Source organism: Bos javanicus, chromosome 23 (genome assembly GCF_032452875.1).
Source record: "Bos javanicus breed banteng chromosome 23, ARS-OSU_banteng_1.0, whole genome shotgun sequence".
NCBI lineage: Eukaryota > Metazoa > Chordata > Mammalia > Artiodactyla > Bovidae > Bos > Bos javanicus.
Window position 1 is genome coordinate 36,042,207 of NC_083890.1, and position 21,143 is coordinate 36,063,349.

Sequence of the window (21,143 nt, forward strand, 5' to 3'; positions counted from 1 at the left end):
ACAGACTGAAAGTGAAGGGCTGGAAAAAGATTTTCCATGCAAATAGGGACCAAAAGAAAGCAGGAGTAGCAATACTCATATCAGATAAAATAGACTTTAAAACAAAGGCTGTGAAAAGAGACAAAGAAGGTCACTACATAATGATCAAAGGATCAATCCAAGAAGAAGATATAACAATTATAAATATATATGCACCCAACACGGGAGCACCACAGTACGTAAGACAAATGCTAACAAGTATGAAAGGAGAAATTAACAATAACACAATAATAGTGGGAGACTTTAATACCCCACTTACACCTATGGATAGATCAACTAAACAGAAAATTAACAAGGAAACACAAACTTTAAACGATACAATAGACCAGTTAGACCTAATTGATATCTATAGGTCATTTCATCCCAAAACAATGAATTTCACCTTTTTCTCAAGCGCACATGGAACCTTCTCCAGGATAGATCACATCCTGGGCCATAAAGCTAGCCTTGGTAAATTCAAAAAGATAGAAATCATTCCAAGCATTTTTTCTGACCACAATGCAGTAAGATTAGATCTCAATTACAGGAGAAAAACTATTAAAAATTCCAACATATGGAGGCTGAACAACACGCTGCTGAATAACCAACAAATCACAGAAGAAATCAAAAAAGAAATCAAAATTTGCATAGAAACGAATGAAAATGAAAACACAACAACCCAAAACCTGTGGGACACGGTAAAAGCAGTCCTAAGGGGAAAGTTCATAGCAATACAGGCACACCTCAAGAAACAAGAAAAAAGTCAAATAAATAACCTAACTCTACACCTAAAGCAACTAGAAAAGGAAGAAATGAAGAACCCCAGGGTTAGTAGAAGGAAAGAAATCTTAAAAATTAGAGCAGAAATAAATGCAAAAGAAACAAAAGAGACCATAGCAAAAATCAACAAAGCCAAAAGCTGGTTCTTTGAAAGGATAAATAAAATTGACAAACCATTAGCCAGACTCATCAAGAAACAAAGGGAGAAAAATCAAATCAACAAAATTAGAAACGAAAATGGAGAGATCACAACAGACAACACAGAAATACAAAGGATCATAAGAGACTACTATCAACAATTATATGCCAATAAAATGGACAACGTGGAAGAAATGGACAAATTCTTAGAAAAGTACAACTTTCCAAAACTGGACCAGGAAGAAATAGAAAATCTTAACAGACCCATCACAAGCATGGAAATTGAAACTGTAATCAAAAATCTTCCAGCAAACAAAAGCCCCGGTCCAGACGGCTTCACAGCTGAATTCTACCAAAAATTTAGAGAAGAGCTAACACCTATCCTGCTCAAACTCTTCCAGAAAATTGCAGAGGAAGGTAAACTTCCAAACTCATTCTATGAGGCCACCATCACCCTAATACCAAAACCTGACAAAGATCCCACAAAAAAAGAAAACTACAGGCCAATATCACTGATGAACATAGATGCAAAAATCCTTAACAAAATTCTAGCAATCAGAATCCAACAACACATTAAAAAGATCATACACCATGATCAAGTGGGCTTTATCCCAGGGATGCAAGGATTCTTCAATATCCGCAAATCAATCAATGTAATACACCACATTAACAAATTGAAAAATAAAAACCATATGATTATCTCAATAGATGCAGAGAAAGCCTTTGACAAAATTCAACATCCATTTATGATAAAAACTCCCCAGAAAGCAGGAATAGAAGGAACATACCTCAACATAATAAAAGCTGTATATGACAAACCCACTGCAAACATTATCCTCAATGGTGAAAAATTGAAAGCATTTCCTCTAAAGTCAGGAACAAGACAAGGGTGCCCACTTTCACCATTACTATTCAACATAGTTTTGGAAGTTTTGGCCACAGCAATCAGAGCAGAAAAAGAAATAAAAGGAATCCAAATTGGAAAAGAAGAAGTAAAACTCTCACTATTTGCAGATGACATGATCCTCTACATAGAAAACCCTAAAGAGTCCATCAGAAAATTACTAGAAATAATCAATGACTACAGTAAAGTTGCAGGATATAAAATCAACAGGCAGAAATCCCTTGCATTCCTTATACACTAATAATGAGAAAACAGAAAGAGAAATTAAGGAAACAATTCCATTCACCATTGCAACAGAAAGAATAAAATACTTAGGAATATATCTACCTAAAGAAACTAAAGACCTATATATAGAAAACTATAAAACACTGGTGAAAGAAATCAAAGAGGACACTAATAGATGGAGAAATATACCATGTTCATGGATTGGAAGAATCAATATAGTGAAAATGAGTATACTACCCAAAGCAATTTATAGATTCAACGCAATCCCTATCAAGCTACCAACAGTATTCTTCACAGAGCTAGAACAAATAATTTCACAATTTGTATGGAAATACAAAAAACCTCGAATAGCCAAAGCGATCTTGAGAAAGAAGAATGGAACTGGAGGAATCAACCTACCTGACTTCAGGCTCTACTACAAAGCCACAGTTATCAAGACAGTATGGTACTGGCACAAAGACAGAAATATTGATCAATGGAATAAAATAGAAAGCCCAGAGATAAATCCACGCACATATGGACACCTTATCTTCGACAAAGGAGGCAAGAATATACAATGGATTAAAGACAATCTAACAAGTGGTGCTGGGAAATCTGGTCAACCACTTGTAAAAGAATGAAACTGGACCACTTTCTAACACCATACACAAAAATAAACTCAAAATGGATTAAAGATCTAAACGTAAGACCAGAAACTATAAAACTCCTAGAGGAGAACATAGGCAAAACACTCTCCGACATACATCACAGCAGGATCCTCTATGACCCACCTCCCAGAATATTGGAAATAAAAGCAAAAATAAACAAATGGGACCTAATTAACCTTAAAAAGCTTCTGCACATCAAAGGAAACTATTAGCAAGGTGAAAAGACAGCCTTCAGAATGGGAGAAAATAATAGCAAATGAAGCAACCGACAAACAACTAATCTCAAAAATATACAAGCAACTCCTACAGCTCAACTCCAGAAAAATAAACAACCCAATCAAAAAATGGGCCAAAGAACTAAATAGACATTTCTCCAAAAAAGACATACAGATGGCTAACAAACACATGAAAAGATGTTCAACATCACTCATTATCAGAGAAATGCAAATCAAAACCACTATGAGGTACCATTTCACACCAGTCAGAATGGCTGCGATCCAAAAGTCTACAAATAATAAATGCTGGAGAGGGTGTGGAGAAAAGGGAACCCTCTTACACTGTTGGTGGGAATGCAAACTAGTACAGCCACTATGGAGAACAGTGTGGAGATTCCTTAAAAAACTGGAAATAGAACTGCCTTATGATCCAGCAACCCCACTGCTGGGCATACACACTGAGGAAACCAGAAGGGAAAGAGACACGTGTACCCCAATGTTCATCGCAGCACTGTTTATAATAGCCAAGACATGGAAGCAACCTAGATGTCCATCAGCAGATGAATGGATAAGAAAGCAGTGGTACATATACACAATGGAGTATTACTCAGCCATTAAAAAGAATACATTTGAATCAGTTCTAATGAGGTGGATGAAACTGGAGCCTATTATACAGAGTGAAGTAAGCCAGAAGGAAAAACATAAATACAGTATTCTAACGCATATATATGGAATTTAGAAAGATGGTAACAATAACCCTGTGTACGAGACAGCAAAAGAGACATTGATGTATAGAACAGTCTTATGGACTCTGTGGGAGAGGGAGAGGGTGGGAAGATTTGGGAGAATGACATTGTAACATGTAAAATATCATGTAAGAAACGAGTTGCCAGTCCAGGTTCGATGCACGATACTGGATGCTTGGGGCTAGTGCACTGGGACGACCCAGAGGGATGGTATGGGGAGGGAGGAGGGAGGAGGGTTCAGGATGGGGAACACATGTATACCTGTGGTGGATTCATTTTGATATTTGGCAAAACTAATACAATTATGTAAAGTTTAAAAATAAAATAAAATTAAAAAAATAAAAAAAAATAAAATTGGATGTGTTTGCATGAAATAATTCAGTTAACAGCAAGGAAATTTAAAGAAATTAGTTGAAGGAGTCATGTGAGTAAATGGGAGGATAAAATTTGGTTTCTCTCTGTGTATGGACAGGATAAATACAGGATTTTTCCCAACTAGGAAACTGTCTGGTCATTGGTGAGTGGCTTCCAGTGTTTTCCTAAATAAAAGTGATGCACTGGGCCATAATTATTTCAAATGGTATGGTTAGTTCTCTGGATGACACAGAAAGAAAGTGAATTTACTTGTACAGAATGCTGATATTGTGTTGGGTCCTCTTTGATATTTTAACATATATTAAGTCTTTGGCTTCACACAACAAAACTGTCACGTAAAAGGCATGATAACCACGTGTAGCTGGAGGAACCTGAGATCACACAGCTCTCAACAGCTCGGAATCACATCTAAGCATGGGTGGCTCCAAAGCCAGGGGCCATCAAGCTGCTTGCTGCATCAAAGGAAGTTGAGAATGAAGTATCAAATTATTAAAGAGAAAATATAACTTAAGGAACTGGATATTGTATTTAATATGCTTATTCACACTCAGAGTCAGATGGCCAACTTGAAAAATTTGATTTATCCTCCTAGGGTCTTGCTAAGGCTTGTTATTTAATGAGACCAACACGTACCTCTATACAATAACAACGAAAAAAAAAATCTTTAAAAATGGTATACACATCCACTTAAAAAATCCATACTGTGTTTTATTAAGCATAACAAAATTCCCCAATTTTTCTCAAAGGGCTGGAATGAGTGTGAGCAGCAGGACTTAGTCATTCATTCATTTATTTCTTTATTAACAACCATTTATTGACTGCCTGGACTTCCCTAGTCGCTCAGGCAGTTTAAGGAGAAGGCAATGGCAACCCACTCCAGTACTCTTGCCTGGAAAATCACATGGACGGAGGAGCCTGGTAGGCTGCAGTCCACGGGCTCGCTGGGAGTCAGACATGACTGAGCAACTTCACTTTCGCTTTTCACTTTCATGCCTTGGAGAGGGAAATGGCAACCCACTCCACTGTTCTTGCCTGGAGAGTCCCGGGGACTGGGGAGCCTGGTGGGCCGCCGTCTGTGGGGTCGCATGGAGTCGGACACGACTGAAGCAACTTAGCAGCAGCAGCAGCCTGCAATGCGGGAGGCCCAGGTTTGATACCTGGGTTGGAAAGATCCCCTGGAGAATGGAATGGAAACCCACTCCAGTATTCTAGCCTCTACAACTCCATGGACAGAGGAGCCTGGCGAGCTACAGTTCATGGGGTCACAAAGAGTCCAACACAACTGAACAACTAACGCATACACACGTTGTGTGCCTAATGTGAACCAGGAACCTTGCTAGATTCTCAGAATAAGCAGAATGATCATAGTTCCTGTCTGCTGAGAAGGTACAGCCTATTGGTTGATACAAACCAGTAAATAAATTTCACTGATTCACTGAAAGTAAGAGAGCATATTTTCTTTCTCCTCTAGTCTAGTGGAAGGGCAAAAAATAGAGAAGAAAGTAGAATATGATCAGTATGGATATAAAGTTCTCCAGAAACACCCAGAGTGGCTCTTGCCTTGAGTACTTGGCCAGGCTCAAAGAAGGCGGCAAAGTCATTTAAACACAAGGACAGCCTGTGTGCATAGCATGTGTAGCAGAAGCTTCTTTGACTAGAGCGATGACAGTGAAGCAAAGAGAAGGTGCCCTATGTGCCCTGAACACCTACTACATTTTCAGGAAACTTAAAAGGGATGTATGAACCACAGGGAAGAATGTGTACTGTGGATGAGAATTTGCAGAGGCGTGAGAGCTGAAAGAAACAAAATTTACAACCCTCGTTGGCATCTTAGTCCCCTGCCAAAGTGACGTAATCACTGATGCTTGTGTGAAATACCAAATACTTGGAAAGCCTCACAGAAACCAGAACGCTAAATATGTCTGCAGATCACTGACAATGTGATGAACACACATTTACTTGGAATGCTTGAATACGATCTTCAGAACAGTCATGAATGCATCTGACTGAATACCCCCAACAAAGCATCAGTAAAAGGCCAGGAGGTGCTCTTTGTTCAGTAAAGTAACTAATTCTTGATCAGTAATTTTGTCCCTGAGACACGCTTGTTCAGAAGAAAATAAAAAATAGCACCAAAATTATGGGAGATTTTAAAATCAAAGAAATTTTTAGAAAGCAGTGTCTTTTTCAGTCCACACAATATTCCTTGGTCACCAAAGCATATATATAGGGCCTCCTGCCAAGAAGAGGGGTGAGAACACAGATTTTCCATGTCTCCCTTTCTTTATTGGGTTTTTATGTGTGTGTGTGTGTGTGTTTACTAACTCTTGTGAATCATTCTTTAGGTGCACTATTACTTAGGTCACCATTTTAACTACAATATTATACTCATCAAGAAGGCTGCTTCCTAATAAACACTAAAGTTTTCTATCTTCAACATTTGAACACAAAAAGAAAGAATACAAAGAGAAAGACTCAGATGGTATAATAGTAATTTCACTTTATGTCATTCAGGTTATTGAATCATTTCAGAAGATGTATCTCCACAAAAACTTTATCAAATCTGCATGCCTGCCTGTGGCAAATATAGTGATCCATATTCAGATTTCCTATAGTCATATACTTCTTGAAAAATACTGAATGTGCAATTGTCTTCATCATTTCACAAAGTCATTTAATGACAAAACAATTGTCAAATGTCCCAAATGGTTTTTCTTACACACCCACAAGCAATGTTTGCTAATATATTATTTCCTATACAAATTTCTAAATGGTCACTTCAAAACAGTAGAGCGTGAGTACTTCCATTTTATTCAACAAGAAGTTTTATACAATGGGAAATGATAAAATAAAAACAAAGCACCCATGATTTACAAGGAGAGACACCTGCCTTTGAATTTTGTCTAGTTGAATTGTCTAGTTGTCTGACCTTGGGAAAATAACAACTCTGACCCTCATCTCTCTCAGCTTTGAAAGAGAGATCATAGTAGGTAACCTAACTGGGTAGTTGTATTTATAAAGACATTATGTATAGAATCGGAGAAGGCAATGGCACCCCATTCCAGTACTCTTGCCTGGAATATCCCATGGATGGAAGAGACTGGTAGGCTGCAGTCCATGGGATGGCTGAGAGTCAGATACAACTGAGTGACTTCACTTTCACTTTTCACTTTCATGCATTGGAGAAGGCAATGGCAACCCACTCCAGTGTTCTTGCCTGGAGAATCCCAGGGATGGGGGAGCCTGGCGGGCTGCCATCTATGGGGTCACACAGAGTTGGACATGACTGAAGTGACTTAGCAGCATGTATAGAATACAGTACACTGGCCTGACTCATTTTAGAGACTCAGTACTAGCTACTCTCATGATTACTTGTTACTAATATGAAAATAACATTTTTTTTTAAACCTCTGATTTCATGGTAGTGCTTTTCTGAAGGGCTTCCCTGATAGCTCAGCTGGTTAAAGAATCCCCCTGCAATGCAGAAGACCCCGGTTCAAATCCTGGGTCAGGTAGATCCTCTGGAGAAGGGATAGGCTACCGTGGGCTTCCCTTGTGGCTTAGCTGATAAAGAATCCACCTGCAATGAGGAGACCTAGGTTCAATTCCTGGGTTGGGAAGATCCCCTGGAGAAGGGAAAGGATACCCACTCCAATATTCTGACCTGGAGAATTCCATGGACTGTGTAGTCATGGGGTTGCTTTTCTGAATGTGCAACTCAGGGGGAGAAGCTTAGACTTGGACCAGCAAAATTTGTATTTGCAGCCTGAGTGTTCTGTGAAGTGCAAGAAAAGCCAGAGTTGCTCTCTGAACCAGAGTTGCTTCCAGTGGGAAATCTGAATACTAATACCTACTTGCCAGATTACAATGGTGAATGGGGCCATTCTTCTCAGTACATGGTAAATGTTCACTAAATAGTAACTCCTAGTATTATTGTAAACAGAAATAGTTGAAAAGCAAGGAATCATCTAATGTATCTGCCTTGAAATAAAACATGTGTGCATGCTAAGCTGCTTCAGTCATGTCCAACTCTTTGCAACTCCATGGACTGTAGTTTGCCAGGCTCCTCTGTCCAGGGGGGATTCTCCAGGCAAGAATACTGGAGTGGGTGGCCATTTCCTCCTCCAGGGGATCTTCCAGATCCAGAGATTGAACCCTCTTCTCTTCTGCCTTCTGCATTGGCAGGCCAGTTCTTTAACACTAGCGCCATCTGGGAAGCCCTGAAATAAAATAATACCATTTTATACAGGGACAGAAAAATAGGACTGTCTTCAGTTGCTAACCTTACTGGTTAGCAATAGCCTGGCAGGTTCTATGAGAAGGACTCGAGTATTTACTAAGTCCTTGTATGCATGCGATGACACCACCCTTATGGCAGAAAGTGAAGAGGAACTAAAAAACCTCTTGATAAAAGTGAAAGTGGAGAGTGAAAAAGTTGGCTTAAAGCTCAACGTTCAGAAAACGAAGATCATGGCATCTGGTCCCATCACTTCATGGGAAATAGATGGGGAAACAGTGGAAACAGTGTCAGACTTTATTTTTGGGGGCTCCAAAATCGCTGTAGATGGTGGCTGCAGCCATGAAATTAAAAGACGCTTACTCCTTGGAAGGAAAGTTATGACCAACCTAGATAGCATATTCAAAAGCAGAGACTTTGTCTAGTCAAGGCTATGGTTTTTCCAGTGGTCATGTATGGATGTGAGAGTTGGACTGTGAAGAAGGCTGAGTGCCAAAGAATTGATGCTTTTGAATTGTGGTGTTGGAGAAGACTCTTGAGAGTCCCTTGGACTGCAAGGAGATCCAACCAGTCCATTCTGAAGAAGATCAGCCCTGGGATTTCTTTGGAAGGAATGATGCTAAAGCTGAAACTCCAGTACTTTGGCCACTTCATGCGAAGTGTTGACTCACTGGAAAAGACTCTGATGCTGGGAGGGATTGGGGGCAGGAGGAGAAGGGGATGACAGAGGATGAGATGGCTGGATGGCATCACTGACTCGATGGACATGAGTCTGGGTGAACTCCGGGAGTTGGTGATGGACAGGGAGGCCTGGCATGCTGTGTTTCATGGGGTCGCAGAGTCCGACACGACTGAGCAACTAAACTGAACTGAACTGTATGCATGCAGTGTTGAGGAATACTGAAACTGGAACCCAGCATGAGCACCATTAAGTAGATCCACATAACCCCAGATACTTGCACAAATCATTGAAAAGACACAAAGTATTCTGCAGATACTACACTAAGAACTGGAAATAAAAAGTAACTGCTTCCCCCACCCCCACCCCCGACTCCCACCCCCCGCCATAGAAAGTGTTGGGAGTCGTGAGATCTGGGAGAGCAGCAACAAAATAAAGACTGAATCTGTTTTTTGGCAAAGCCTGTAGAATATTAGAAACTCAGTCGCTGTCCCAGGTGTCACCATTCCAGCATTTTAAATTCACTTCTTTCTACTCATTCTAATCAGTGGCAGTAATTATTATAGACAGAGTGAAGTGTAAATACCCTAACAGAAGTTTATCAAGGGTGATTCTAAAGGAGCCCTGTACACTACAAATAATTGCTTTTAACACAGGATGTACAGAAAACAAAGAGGAACATTAAATTTAAGGGCAAATTCTTCAGAAACCAAAAGAACAGACTTGAGATTTGTTAAAGTAATCAACGGGTTTTATTTCCTTAGAACTGAAAATATTCAGATCTAAACTTCGAAAGCTACTGTCAACAATATTTCCTCAGAGCCCAAGGGAGAAGGGCATGGGTGAGACAAAAGATGGAGGAAGGCAGAGAGACCACCAGGAAGAGGTGGGGGAGGGGCCCCTTGTTTTCCTGACTTAGTCGGTTACACATCAGATCTGGTGACAACACTGAGGGGACCAGGTCCAGGGATGTGGGTGGGAAAAAAGGAACAGCGAAACTTAACTACATAAACGAGCCATGAAACTCCAAGTAGAAAGGGAACCACCTAGTTCATCTCAGAAACGGTTAACTGCAACGGTAAAACTAGGAGAGTGGAGGTACCCAGTTCTTTTATACCTGGGTGATGTTTATGACTTGCGGTGGCCTTGAGGCTGGGGGAGGAGGGAAAGGGGTGGCCAGGGGTCTTCCCAGAACATCCCGTGAGCCCCTAAAGATCTAAATGGGGACAGATGTTCCTCAGCCTTACAACCCAAGAAGCTGGGCGAAGCTAAGCTTCCGCTCGCGCTGACAACCTGGAAGAGCCCACCTTATCTGATGAAAAACTACAACTCCCATAACTCCCTGGGTCAGCAAAAGGGAGGCCCTCCGCCAAAGCCGTTCACTTTCTCAGAATCTAGGCCTCAAATACCGTAGGCCTGGGAGGAGGGGACGCGAGCTCAGCAATACACCACCCTCCTGCCATTCCCACCACCACAGCTTGAGGGTTGCCTCTGCCAGGTCCCTGGAAGTGCCCCCCGGCTCCTTATCCTTCACCCCTTCCGAAACTCCCGGCTATGATTCCAACGTGGACTCCAGAAGGCCGGGGCGGGGGTGGGGGAGGGACAGGGGGCATCAGGAGGTGGAAAACGGCCGGTCTGGGCTCCAACAGAAGCCTTGGCAAACAGTTCCAGGCAGGGAGGGGCCACGGTGGTTTCAACTCGCCCCAGGGAGCAGAGGCGCTGACTCAGATCCCAGGGTGTGGGGGCGCAGAGGTGAGGGCCTGGTGGGCTGCCCTCTCCAGGTCAATCCCCGAGGGCCGGGCGGGAGAGGCAGAGAGGGCAGTGGAGAGCAAGTGGGGTGGGGGAGGCGGTCCCAGTTTGCAGGCCATGGCCAGTTCCCCCTGTGACAGCCAGGCCTCAGCAGGAATGGGGTGGGGGGCTCTTCTGGAAACTTTGGTGACTACTGGCTCTCGTGGCCACCTCCGACGCCTGGGGCCTGGGCCTCTCTCTCAGCGGACTCTTCCTCTGGCTCCTGCTCCATCACGGGCAGCCCCCAGGCCAGGCCCAGCACGGAGGCGGCGGGGTCGTTCTCCACCTCCACAAGGAGCGGCCTCGCATCCTCGGCATCCTCGGCGACAGCGGCCGCCTCCTTCCTCTCCTCTCCTTCTTCAGGATCAGCCTCCTTGGGACGCTTGGGGATGTCCTCTGGCGGGTCCTCGGCGGTCCTCTTCAGGGTCTCCTTCTCGTTCTCTTCCTCAGCTGGCAGGTCGACGCCCAGCTTCCCTTGATCATCGTCGTCGCCGCCGTTGGTGTGGCTCTTCAGGTCCTCGCCGCCCTCGGCGGCCTCGGGCTCGGGCTCCTCAGGGCAGCTCTTCTCCAGGGCGCACTGGTAATCGGAAGCCTGGACGGTGGGGTTGTTCTCAATCTCCCACAGGCCCTCGCTGAAGCCCCGCCTCTTATTCGGTTTGCCAAACTTCTCCTTGGACTCCTCGTACGGGAAGAGGTGCCTGGGGCCCAGGAAGGCCGTCTCGTGGGTCCCGAAGAAAAACACCTGGTAGCGGTTGGCCTCGGCCGTCTGCTCGATCCTGGCGGGCCAGTGGGCGTAGCCCTTTAATTTGGCAAACACCAGGTCCCCGCACTTGTACTTGCGACGGTAGAATCGCGACATGACTGCGGACAGGGCCTCAGCGGCCGAGAAAGGCGACCCACCGTGGCTAGCACGGCGGCGGCCGCTGGGCTGAGACTGCGCGCGCCTCGCCTCGAGGGGGCCACCCCCCGACCACGCGCCCCTGTGGGCTCAACGCTCCGGCGCCCTGAGAAGGTTCTAGTGCGAAGAGTGCAGTATCTCGGAGAGCCTAAGCCTGTTTGGGCCCAGCATCGACGCTGGAGTTTTCTAGAATGAGAGCTTGAGGAGCTTGGGTGTCCCGGGGGGCGGCTCTGCTGTGCCGATCCATCACTAGGCCTCGTTTATTGTGATAACCAGAGGGGCCTAGAAGGGGAGACATGAGGCAATGTGGCGAGACAACGCAGTGACAGGACGAGCACCCATTTCTGTGAGACTAGTCACAGGTTAGGGCACATTTGCAGGATCGGTGGGGATTCTGCTCATGACAGAAAACTCCATTCTCACCTCGGGAGATTCCCTAAGTCAGTGGTTTCACCCCATTTCTGATTTCCTTGAGAGCTAATGCTGGTGCCTGCAAGGGGATTCAAAAACAGTGGAGTCAGCCACCTTGATAGGACGGCTAGAGGGCGACTCTTTTGGAAACCAGTGTCCTAAATAGTACTTTGAGGGAGGAGGCGGTGGCGGGGAGCGGGCGTACGGGTGGGGTCAGGAATGTAGAGAGGCATCATGACCATGTCCAAACTGGCCATGTACTTTAGATGGGATGCTGGGCATGACTTTTTACCCTTTCAACTATCCTTGCATATTTTAAGAGATAAATCTATGTGTTTGTAACATGGAAAGGATGTCAAATGCTCTCAGTATTTTTCTAGGAGAAAATTGAGCTGAAGAATTAGATAGAAGTCTGTTCATATCAGATATCTTGTTGGTATCTGGAACTTCTTGGTTGGGGGGCTGGGGGTTGGGTGGGTGGCACAGACTAAAGAAAAAGCATCATCTAAAGGATAGACTTTTCTCCTTAACTGATATTTATGGGAATTTCCGTGTAACTGCCCTTGTTACACGTTTGTCTACACTTTTTTTTTTTTTTTTAGCCCTGCTAGGGCAATGGCACCCCACTCCAGCACTCTTGCCTGGAAAATCCCATGGATGGAGGAGCCTGGTAGGCTGCAGTCCATGGGGTCGCTGAGAGTCGGACACGACTGAGCGACTTCACTTTCACTTTTCACTTTTCACTTTTCACTTGCATACACTGGAGAAGGAAATGGCAACCCACTCCAGTGTTCTTGCCTGGAGAATCCCAAGGACAGGGGAGCCTGGTGGGCTGCCGTCTATGGGGTCGCACAGAGTCGGACACGACTAAAGCAACTTAGCAGCAGCAGCAGCAGCTAGCTATGAGTTTGCACTCTGAAACCTAGCCAAATTTGTCATAAGGGCTGTTATGACAAAGATCTTTCAGTGTCAGTTACACAATTTAACTACAAAGGTTTTTTTCTTTTTTTTTTTTTTTAAGGTAATGGACAGTGATTAGTGGAGAATTAGAACCACTGCCCGCCCTAGTTGAGCATGACTTTCAGCAAGAGGATCACAGGGGTATAAGCCAAACACCAAAGACTATTGGAGAGCTGGATCACTGCAGGTGAACAGGTAGGCATTTGAGACAAAAACACAAACTAAGGAAGGAGAAGTGAAAAGATCTAGTAAAGAAGGATCCCAAAGAGTAATAGATACTCTGTTAGGCAAAAGGGGGTAATTTTTGTACTGCTACCCGTTGCCCACTAACACACTGTGTAGCGCTAAGGGTTGGCACAAAAGATGCTGATTTTGAGGACTTTATAACTTAAGAGCAAAAGCATCAGGGACTTCATTAGGAGAAATGCAAGCTAGTCTTCAAGTGTTAAATCATGTGTTCTTACATAAATATTGAAGGCATTCCAGGAGAAACCAGTGGGAGTGTGGTATCCTTCACTTGTTTACCAGCCTTGTAAAGCTCGGAATAGATATAATCTTTCTGAGCTTCTGTTATAAGATCTTAAGGTGTTTAATATTTAGAATTTCCCTCAGGATTTTTAATATTTATTAATGAGATTATGGGTATGAAAGTACAGACAATGGGTATAAAGTTCTAGAATGTACTAAAGAGTATGTCATAGAATTTCACTATGGATAAATCGGGCTATTATTATTAGGCTAAATGAAGGAAAAGGTATGTCAAAAAGAATAGAGTCATGACTAAGGATACTGAAGAATGAAGAAAGGTTGCCTACCAACCAAATTCTCTATTAAGCTTGGAATTCCATATGGCATTATATAGCAGCACAATTTCTATATGAAACAACATAAAAGTTTTTCCTACATGGAAATATTATTTTTTTAAAGCAGTGTTCTTTAAATTTATCACCTACATATGTGCTAACTCCATTTGTGTCTGACTCTTTGTGACCCTATGGTCTGTTAGCCTGCCAGGTTCCTCTGTCTATGAGATCTCCAGGCAAGAATACTGGAGTGGGTTGCCATGCCCTCCTCCAGGGGCTCTTCCTGACCCAGGGATTGAACCTGCATCTCTTAAAACCCTTGCACTGGCAGGAAGGTTCTTTACCACTAATGCCACCTGGGAAGCCCAAATTTATTTACTGCTGCTGCTAAGTCACTTCAGTCATGTCTGACTCTGTGTGACCCCACAGACGGCAGCCCACCAGGCTCCCCTGTCCCTGGGATTCTCCAGGCAAGAACACTGGAGTTGGTTGCCATTTCCTTCTCCAATGCATGAAAGTGAAACGTGAAAGTGAAGTCGCTCAGTCGTGTCCGACTCTTGGTGACCCCATGGACTGCAGCCTACCAGGTTCCTCCATCCATGGGATTTTCCAGGCAAGAGTACTGGAGTGGGGTGCCATAATGGTAACTAATTCCTAAAAGGGGAGGATAAGAGGAAGGTTGAGCAAAGTTGAATGCATTTACACAGTTGGATATCATTTTGACAGATACCCCATTCCTTTTGTGCCTGCATGCTCCCTGATGGAATTAAATAACAGGATCTTGGCTTCTTTTACCCTTGAAACCAACTTGTTCTTAAAGTTATTGTCTATCTTTTGCTCAAAGTGAGGAGACTACATAAGTAGTGGTCATGATAATTTGGTTAGGTCTATATTTGGCTATTACATAAACAAAGTACTCATGAGCAACTCTCATTATTAACTTCCAGAAACTAGATCTCCATGAGCTCACATATTTCTAATAAAATCAAATGTACCAAGAACATCTATTTGTAGAAAGGACTTAATTGCAGCAGCAGCAGCAGCACCAGCAAACCTATCAAAACACCTTAGATTCCAGAACAGATAACACATCACAGTTTCCTTTTCTGGAAAACTAATGATAGGATTTAAAAGCTTCGTGGTAACAATTATGAAACATGGGCAATAAAACAATGTAATTGTACAAGAGAGAGAATAGATAGCTAATTGATGTTTTCTTGTTTAATTAGTTTTAAATTCAATTACTTTGGTGTAAACTATGATTTAAAATAAATGTAATTGTCTTCTATGTGCTTTTGTCTTCATTAAAAAATATTAGCTGCCTCTGGGTTTATACAACAGAAGTATTTATACACAATTGGTATTTGGGATCAAGGGTTTTCTTTTTGAAATGTTCTAGCAGACGTAATCACACAGAAAATAAGCCCCTTACTCCACCATGGATAGAAAATCCCCCACCCTCCTTTCTTTAAAAGTCATAGGAGGTGAGCTACCTCTGTATTTATTCACTTCTTTTTATCAGGGTGAAGTGAAAGTCGCTCAGTCACATCCAACTCATTGCAACCCCATGGACTATACAGTCCACGGAATTCTCCAGGCCAGATACTAGAGTGGGTAGCCTTTCCCTTCTCCAGGAGATCTTCCTAACCCAGGAATTGAACCCAGGTCTCCTGCATTGCAGGTGGATTTTTTACCAGCTGAGCCACAAGGGAAGCACACTTAGCCTAATCTTTAAAGCCTCAGGGCTTTCTGAAATCCACAGAATCTGCTGGGGGTGGATAAATTCTGTACCTGGGGGATGTCCCGCAACTAACTGATAATTTAAGGAATGTTCCTAAGGAGCTGTATCATTATCAATTTGAATGGTGTGTCAAGTCTGTGTCTAATTTGATGATGAGTTTGGGGTCGTGGGGAGAGATGGGAGTGCCGATTTTCCAAGTGATGTATGTGTTTATGTGTACTGGTGATTCAGGCTAGTCATAAATATCACAGGGTGGAGTGTCAGAAGGGCCATATAGAGAGATCAGAATTTAGGGACCTTGGAAAGAAAATGACCACTGTAAAATGAATAAATGTGGCTGGTTTGGAATATTTCATTATAATGATTTTAGGGCTTCCCTGGGGGATCAATGGTCAAGAATCCACCTGCCAATGTAAGAGACATGGGTTCAGTCCCTGGGTCGGGAAGATGCCCTGGAGAAGGAATGGCAACCCACTGCAGTATTCTTGCTGGGAGAATCCCCTGGACAGAGGAGTCTGGCAGGCCACAGTAAATGGGGTCCCAAAGAGCCGGATATGACTTAGCAACTACACACCAGCACAACAACATACTGATTTTGGGATCACGTAAAGATTTTAAAAATTACTCTCTGGAAAATGTTTTAAATGAAAAGTATCAAATAATATGAATTCAAATTTTTCTAATTTGAATCTTGCATGATAATATTTATTTGAGCTCTGCTATGTGAAAATATATGAGGGTTTTTTTCCTTTTATTTACATAATTAGCAAAGTTTAAACAAGTTATCAATGCTGGTGAATATTCAATAATTAGGTATTGGATGTATATAACATCATCTGTTTACACAATAATTATATAATTAGATGGTCTTCTGTGTTTAGAGTTTTTAAAGTATAATTTAGTTACTTGGAAATTCTTACAATATGAAGCTGAGTGAAAAGACAGGACAAAATATATAACATAAGTAATTTATTAGCCTACGTGAAACCCAGTTCCTTAAATCTAAAATGTGGATAATCTTGAGAGAAACACTGCTTAAAATAAGCAGAACAGTGTGTCAAGTATGTTGCCTGACACCTATTAAGTATTCAGTTACTATTAGCCATTGATATTAAAATAGCCAGTTCTAGCTTTATCTTGGGCATCCCAGATGGCTCAGTAGTAAAGAACTGGCCTGCCAAGCAGGAGACACAGGTTCAATTCCTGGGTTAGAACATCCCTTGGAGAAGGAAATGGCAACCACTCTGGTATTCTTGCCTGGGAGATCCCATGGACAGAGGAGCCTGGCGGGTACACGGGGTTGCAAAGAGAGTCAGATATGACTTAGCAATTAAACAACAACAACAACATGCTCTATTTTGTTTTGTTAAAGTGTAATTTTTTTGCAGTATATGACACATATTTTTTCTTGTAACTATTATTTTCCCCTGTTCAAGTTGTTTCTTTAATTTTATTATCATCATATTTTTTTTTCTTATTTTTGGAAAGGGTGCATTCTTCATAAAATAAAAATACATTTTCAAAGATTTAAGATCAACAATGTCATATCTATAACTAAATATGGAACTTGGTTTTGCAATTTCAATTTTTTACTTCTTGCCATTACATTAAAATATCACACAAATTTGGTTAAAACAACCAAAGTTTTCAGAAAGTCAGGCTAAAGTTTTTGATGATGTAACTTCTGTCTTTATCTCAATTGTTTCTCAGTGGTTTCCTAGCTTTCATATATTGAAATTTTATATGAAATAATATTACCAAAATATTAGTCTTTGGGAATAAATAATTATAAAAGTTAAGGAAGTCATCAACAAGGTGAATAATAATGAAAAGGAAGAAAATTTTAAACTAAGATGTCTAATTTTGAATTAATGTGATAATGGTATGTGGAGCTGGACAATCATTTTGACTTATCAAGGTTTTGCTATTTTATTATTACAAAATGACTTTAACTTTTCACTTAATTTTCATTTAGTGATATCTGTATTGAGTTGATAGTTATCTTTTAACCAGAGGGTTATTGGAGGTGGGTGACTTTCTCCTTTTAAACATTATGAGAGAAATATTTGGCCTCCTGAAGAGATTATGATTTTCTGTATTAGGGAACATGTATATTATTTATTGGAATAAATATTACAATATAAATATTATAGATAAAATGTACTTCTTTTTGAAAAAATGTCCCACCCTTCTTTTTCTCTTCAGATATTTATAACTTTAACCATGTAGGAGAAATTTTTTGAAGTTTTCAAAAAGCATATATTCCGAGCTTTTTATCAGCTACCAACTTGTTTCATGATGGCTGAACCAAGCCTTTTGCTCTTTGAGAAAAAGCAAAATCAACAGTTTTCATAAAACAGATAAATTTAAAAATGCATAACTATTAAATTGAACAATGTTATGCTAATTAATAATAATTAATTAATGATGCATAGGAGAATCCTTTGGACAGAGAAGCCTGGCAGGCTGCAGTCCATGGGGTCGCAAGAGTGGGACACGACTTAATGACTAAATCACCACAATGACGCTTCAGTTGATTATAATTTTGAAGTAGTTGAGTTATTTTGTCTTCACTAATTTTAGCTGTTTCACACTTTTAAATATAACTGGAAGAAATAAAAGAATGAAAACATATAGCTTTTTCATATTGGGAAAGACTAATCTGGTTTTGTTCAGTTTTTCTTTTGTTCACTTTATAGGACTCCTGTAAGTTGACAGACAGTTTGTAGGCTGCATATATAGAAAACAGTGGAAACTGAAATCTAGACTGTAATGTATCTTTTAGGACATTAGTTCAGGCTATCCAGTTTATGAGTACTTACTATGTGGCCACCAGAAAGCTAGTGCTATGAGAAATATATCATGAGTGTAGAATATTTTAACCACACTAGGTGGTCTGTGTTATATCAGTCTTTTGATATATTTTCAAACATTATTTGTGATGTTTTATAATTTACACATATACATTTTCAATATATAAGAGCAATCTCAGTGTTAATAGTTCTATGTACTTGATAATATTTCATCTATTTTATTTAATTAAAAACATATTAAAAAAATTTTCCATGGTTTATTTCTAGATTTGTCCTTTGTCCTTCCAGTTAGGTTTATTTCTGCTTTGTGCATTTCAAGGCTCTATTACTGTTGAGTTCAATTCAGTCGCTCACTCGTATCCGACTCTTTGCGACCCCATGAATTGCAGCATGCCAGGCCTCCCTGTCCATCACCAACTCCTGGAGTTCACTCAAACTCACATCCATCGAGTCGGTGATGCCATCCAGCCATCTCATCCTCTGTCATCCCCTTCTCCTCCTGCCCCCAATCCCTCCCAGCATCAGAGTCTTTTCCTATGAGTCAACTCTTTGCATGAGGTGGCCAAAGTACTAGAGTTTCAGCTTTAACATCATTCCTTCCAAAGAAATCCCAGGGCTGATCTCCTTCAGAATGGACTGGTTGGATCTCCTTGCAGTCCAAGGGACTGTCAACAGTCTTCTCCAACACCACAGTTCAAAAGCATCAATTCTTTGATGCTCAGCTTTCTTCACATTCCAACTCTCACATCTATACATGACTACTGGAAAAACCATAGCCTTGACTAGATGGACCTTTGTTGGCAAAGTAATATCTCTGCTTTTTAATATGCTATCTAAGTTGGTCATAACTTTCCTTCCAAGGAGTAAGCATCTTTTAATTTCATGCCTGCAATCACCATCTGCAGTGATTTTTGGAGCCCAAAAAAATAAAGTCTGACACTGTTTCCACTGTTTCCCCATCTATTTCCCATGAAGTGATGGGACCAGATGCCATGATCTTCGTTTTCTGAATGTTGAGCTTTAAGCCAACTTTTTCACTCTGCTCTTTCACTTTCATCAAGAGGCTTTTTAGTTCCTCTTCACTTTCTGCCATAAGGGTGGTGTCATCTGCATATCTGAGGTTATTGATATCTCCTGGCAATCTTGATTGCAGCTTGTGCTTCTTCCAGCCCAGTGCTTCTCATGATGTATTATGCATGTGAGTTAAATAAGCAGGGTGACAATATACAGCCTTGACGTCCTCCTTTTCCTATTTGGAACCAGTCTGTTGTTCCATGTCCAGTTCTAACTGTTGCTTCCTGAGCTGCATATAGGTTTCGAAACAGGCAGGTCAGGTGGTCTGGTATTCCCATCTCTTTCAGAATTTTCCACAGTTTATTGTGATCCACACAGTCAAAGGCTTTGGCATAGTCAATAAAGCAGAAATAGATGTTTTTCTGGAACTCTCTTGCTTTTTCACTGATCCAGTGGATGTTGGCAATTTGATCTCTGGTTCCTCTGCCTTTTCTAAAACCAGTGTGAACAACTGGAAGTTCATGGTTCACGTATTGCTGAAGCCTGGCTTGGAGAATTTTGAGCATTACTTTACTAGCGTGTGAGATGAGTGCAATTGTGTGGTAGTTTGAGCATTCTTTGTCATTACCTTTCTTTGGGATCGGAATGAAAACTGAGCTTTTCCAGTCCTGTGTCCACTGCTGAGTTTTCCAAATTTGCTGGCATATTGAGTGCAGCACTTTCACAGCATCATCTTTCAGGATTTGAAATAGCTCAACTGGAATTCCATCACCTCCGCTAACTTTGTTCGTAGTGATGTTTTCTAAGGCCCACTCGACTTCACATTCCGGGATGTCTGGCTCTAGGTGAGTGATCATACCATCGTGATTATCTTGGTTGTGAAGATCTTTTTTGTACAGTTCTTCTGTGTATTCTTGCCACCTCTTCTTAATATCTTCTGCCTCTGTTAGGTCCATACCATTTCTGTCCTTTATCGAGCCCATCTTTGCATGAAATGTTCTCTTGGTATCTCTAATTTTCTTGAAGAGATCTCTCGTCTTTCCCATTCTGTTGTTTTCCTCTATTTCTTTGCATTGAGGGCTGTCTCTCCTTGCTATTCTTTGGAACTCTGCATTCAGATGCTTATATCTTTCCTTTTCTCCTTTGCTTTTCGCTTCTCTTCTTTTCACAGCTATTTGTAAGGCCTCCCCAGGCAGCCATTTTGCTTTAAGTACCTGCATATTCTTTATTTTGATATTGTTTACTTTCGTTAGAATCTTCATTTTATTAGAATGAAATGATTGCCTTATTGAAGGTTGTTGCTTTAATTTCTGCTTTTGTATTAGCATGCTGCTTTTACTTTTTTTGATTAGCGTTTCAGTGTTAACAGTTCTTTAAGTTTCCTTTGTCATTTTGTTTAGTTATACCCTGAAACCAGGATATGGTCATCCCTCTGTATAGGCAGGGAATTGGTTCCAGATAGTGTCCACCCATCTTCCCTGATACCAAAAATTCCCCACTGCTCAAGTCCATTATATAAAATGGCAGAGTACAGTAGCCCCTCCCCCATCTCGCCCCCTCACCCCAGCATCCCTGGTTCCACCTCTGTGGATTCAACCAGTGAAGTGAAAGTCAGTCATGTCCGACTCTTTGCAACCCCATGGACCATACAGTCCATGGAATTCTCCAGGCCAGAATACTGGAGTGGGTAGCCTCTCCCTTCTCCAGGGGATCTTCCCAACCCAGGGATCCATCCCAGGTCTCCTGCATTT

The 21,143-nt window shown here is 41.6% G+C and overlaps 1 protein-coding gene across 1 annotated transcript; it reads right to left on the minus strand.

Moving 5' to 3' along the window:
* Positions 1-9,684: 9,684 nt before the first annotated feature.
* HDGFL1 (HDGF like 1) lies at positions 9,685-11,705 on the minus strand. Its single transcript, XM_061398734.1, has one exon. The coding sequence runs from the start codon at positions 11,609-11,611 to the stop codon at positions 10,904-10,906; it is 708 nt and encodes a 235-aa protein (XP_061254718.1). The 5' UTR covers positions 11,612-11,705; the 3' UTR covers positions 9,685-10,903.
* Positions 11,706-21,143: the final 9,438 nt, after the last annotated feature.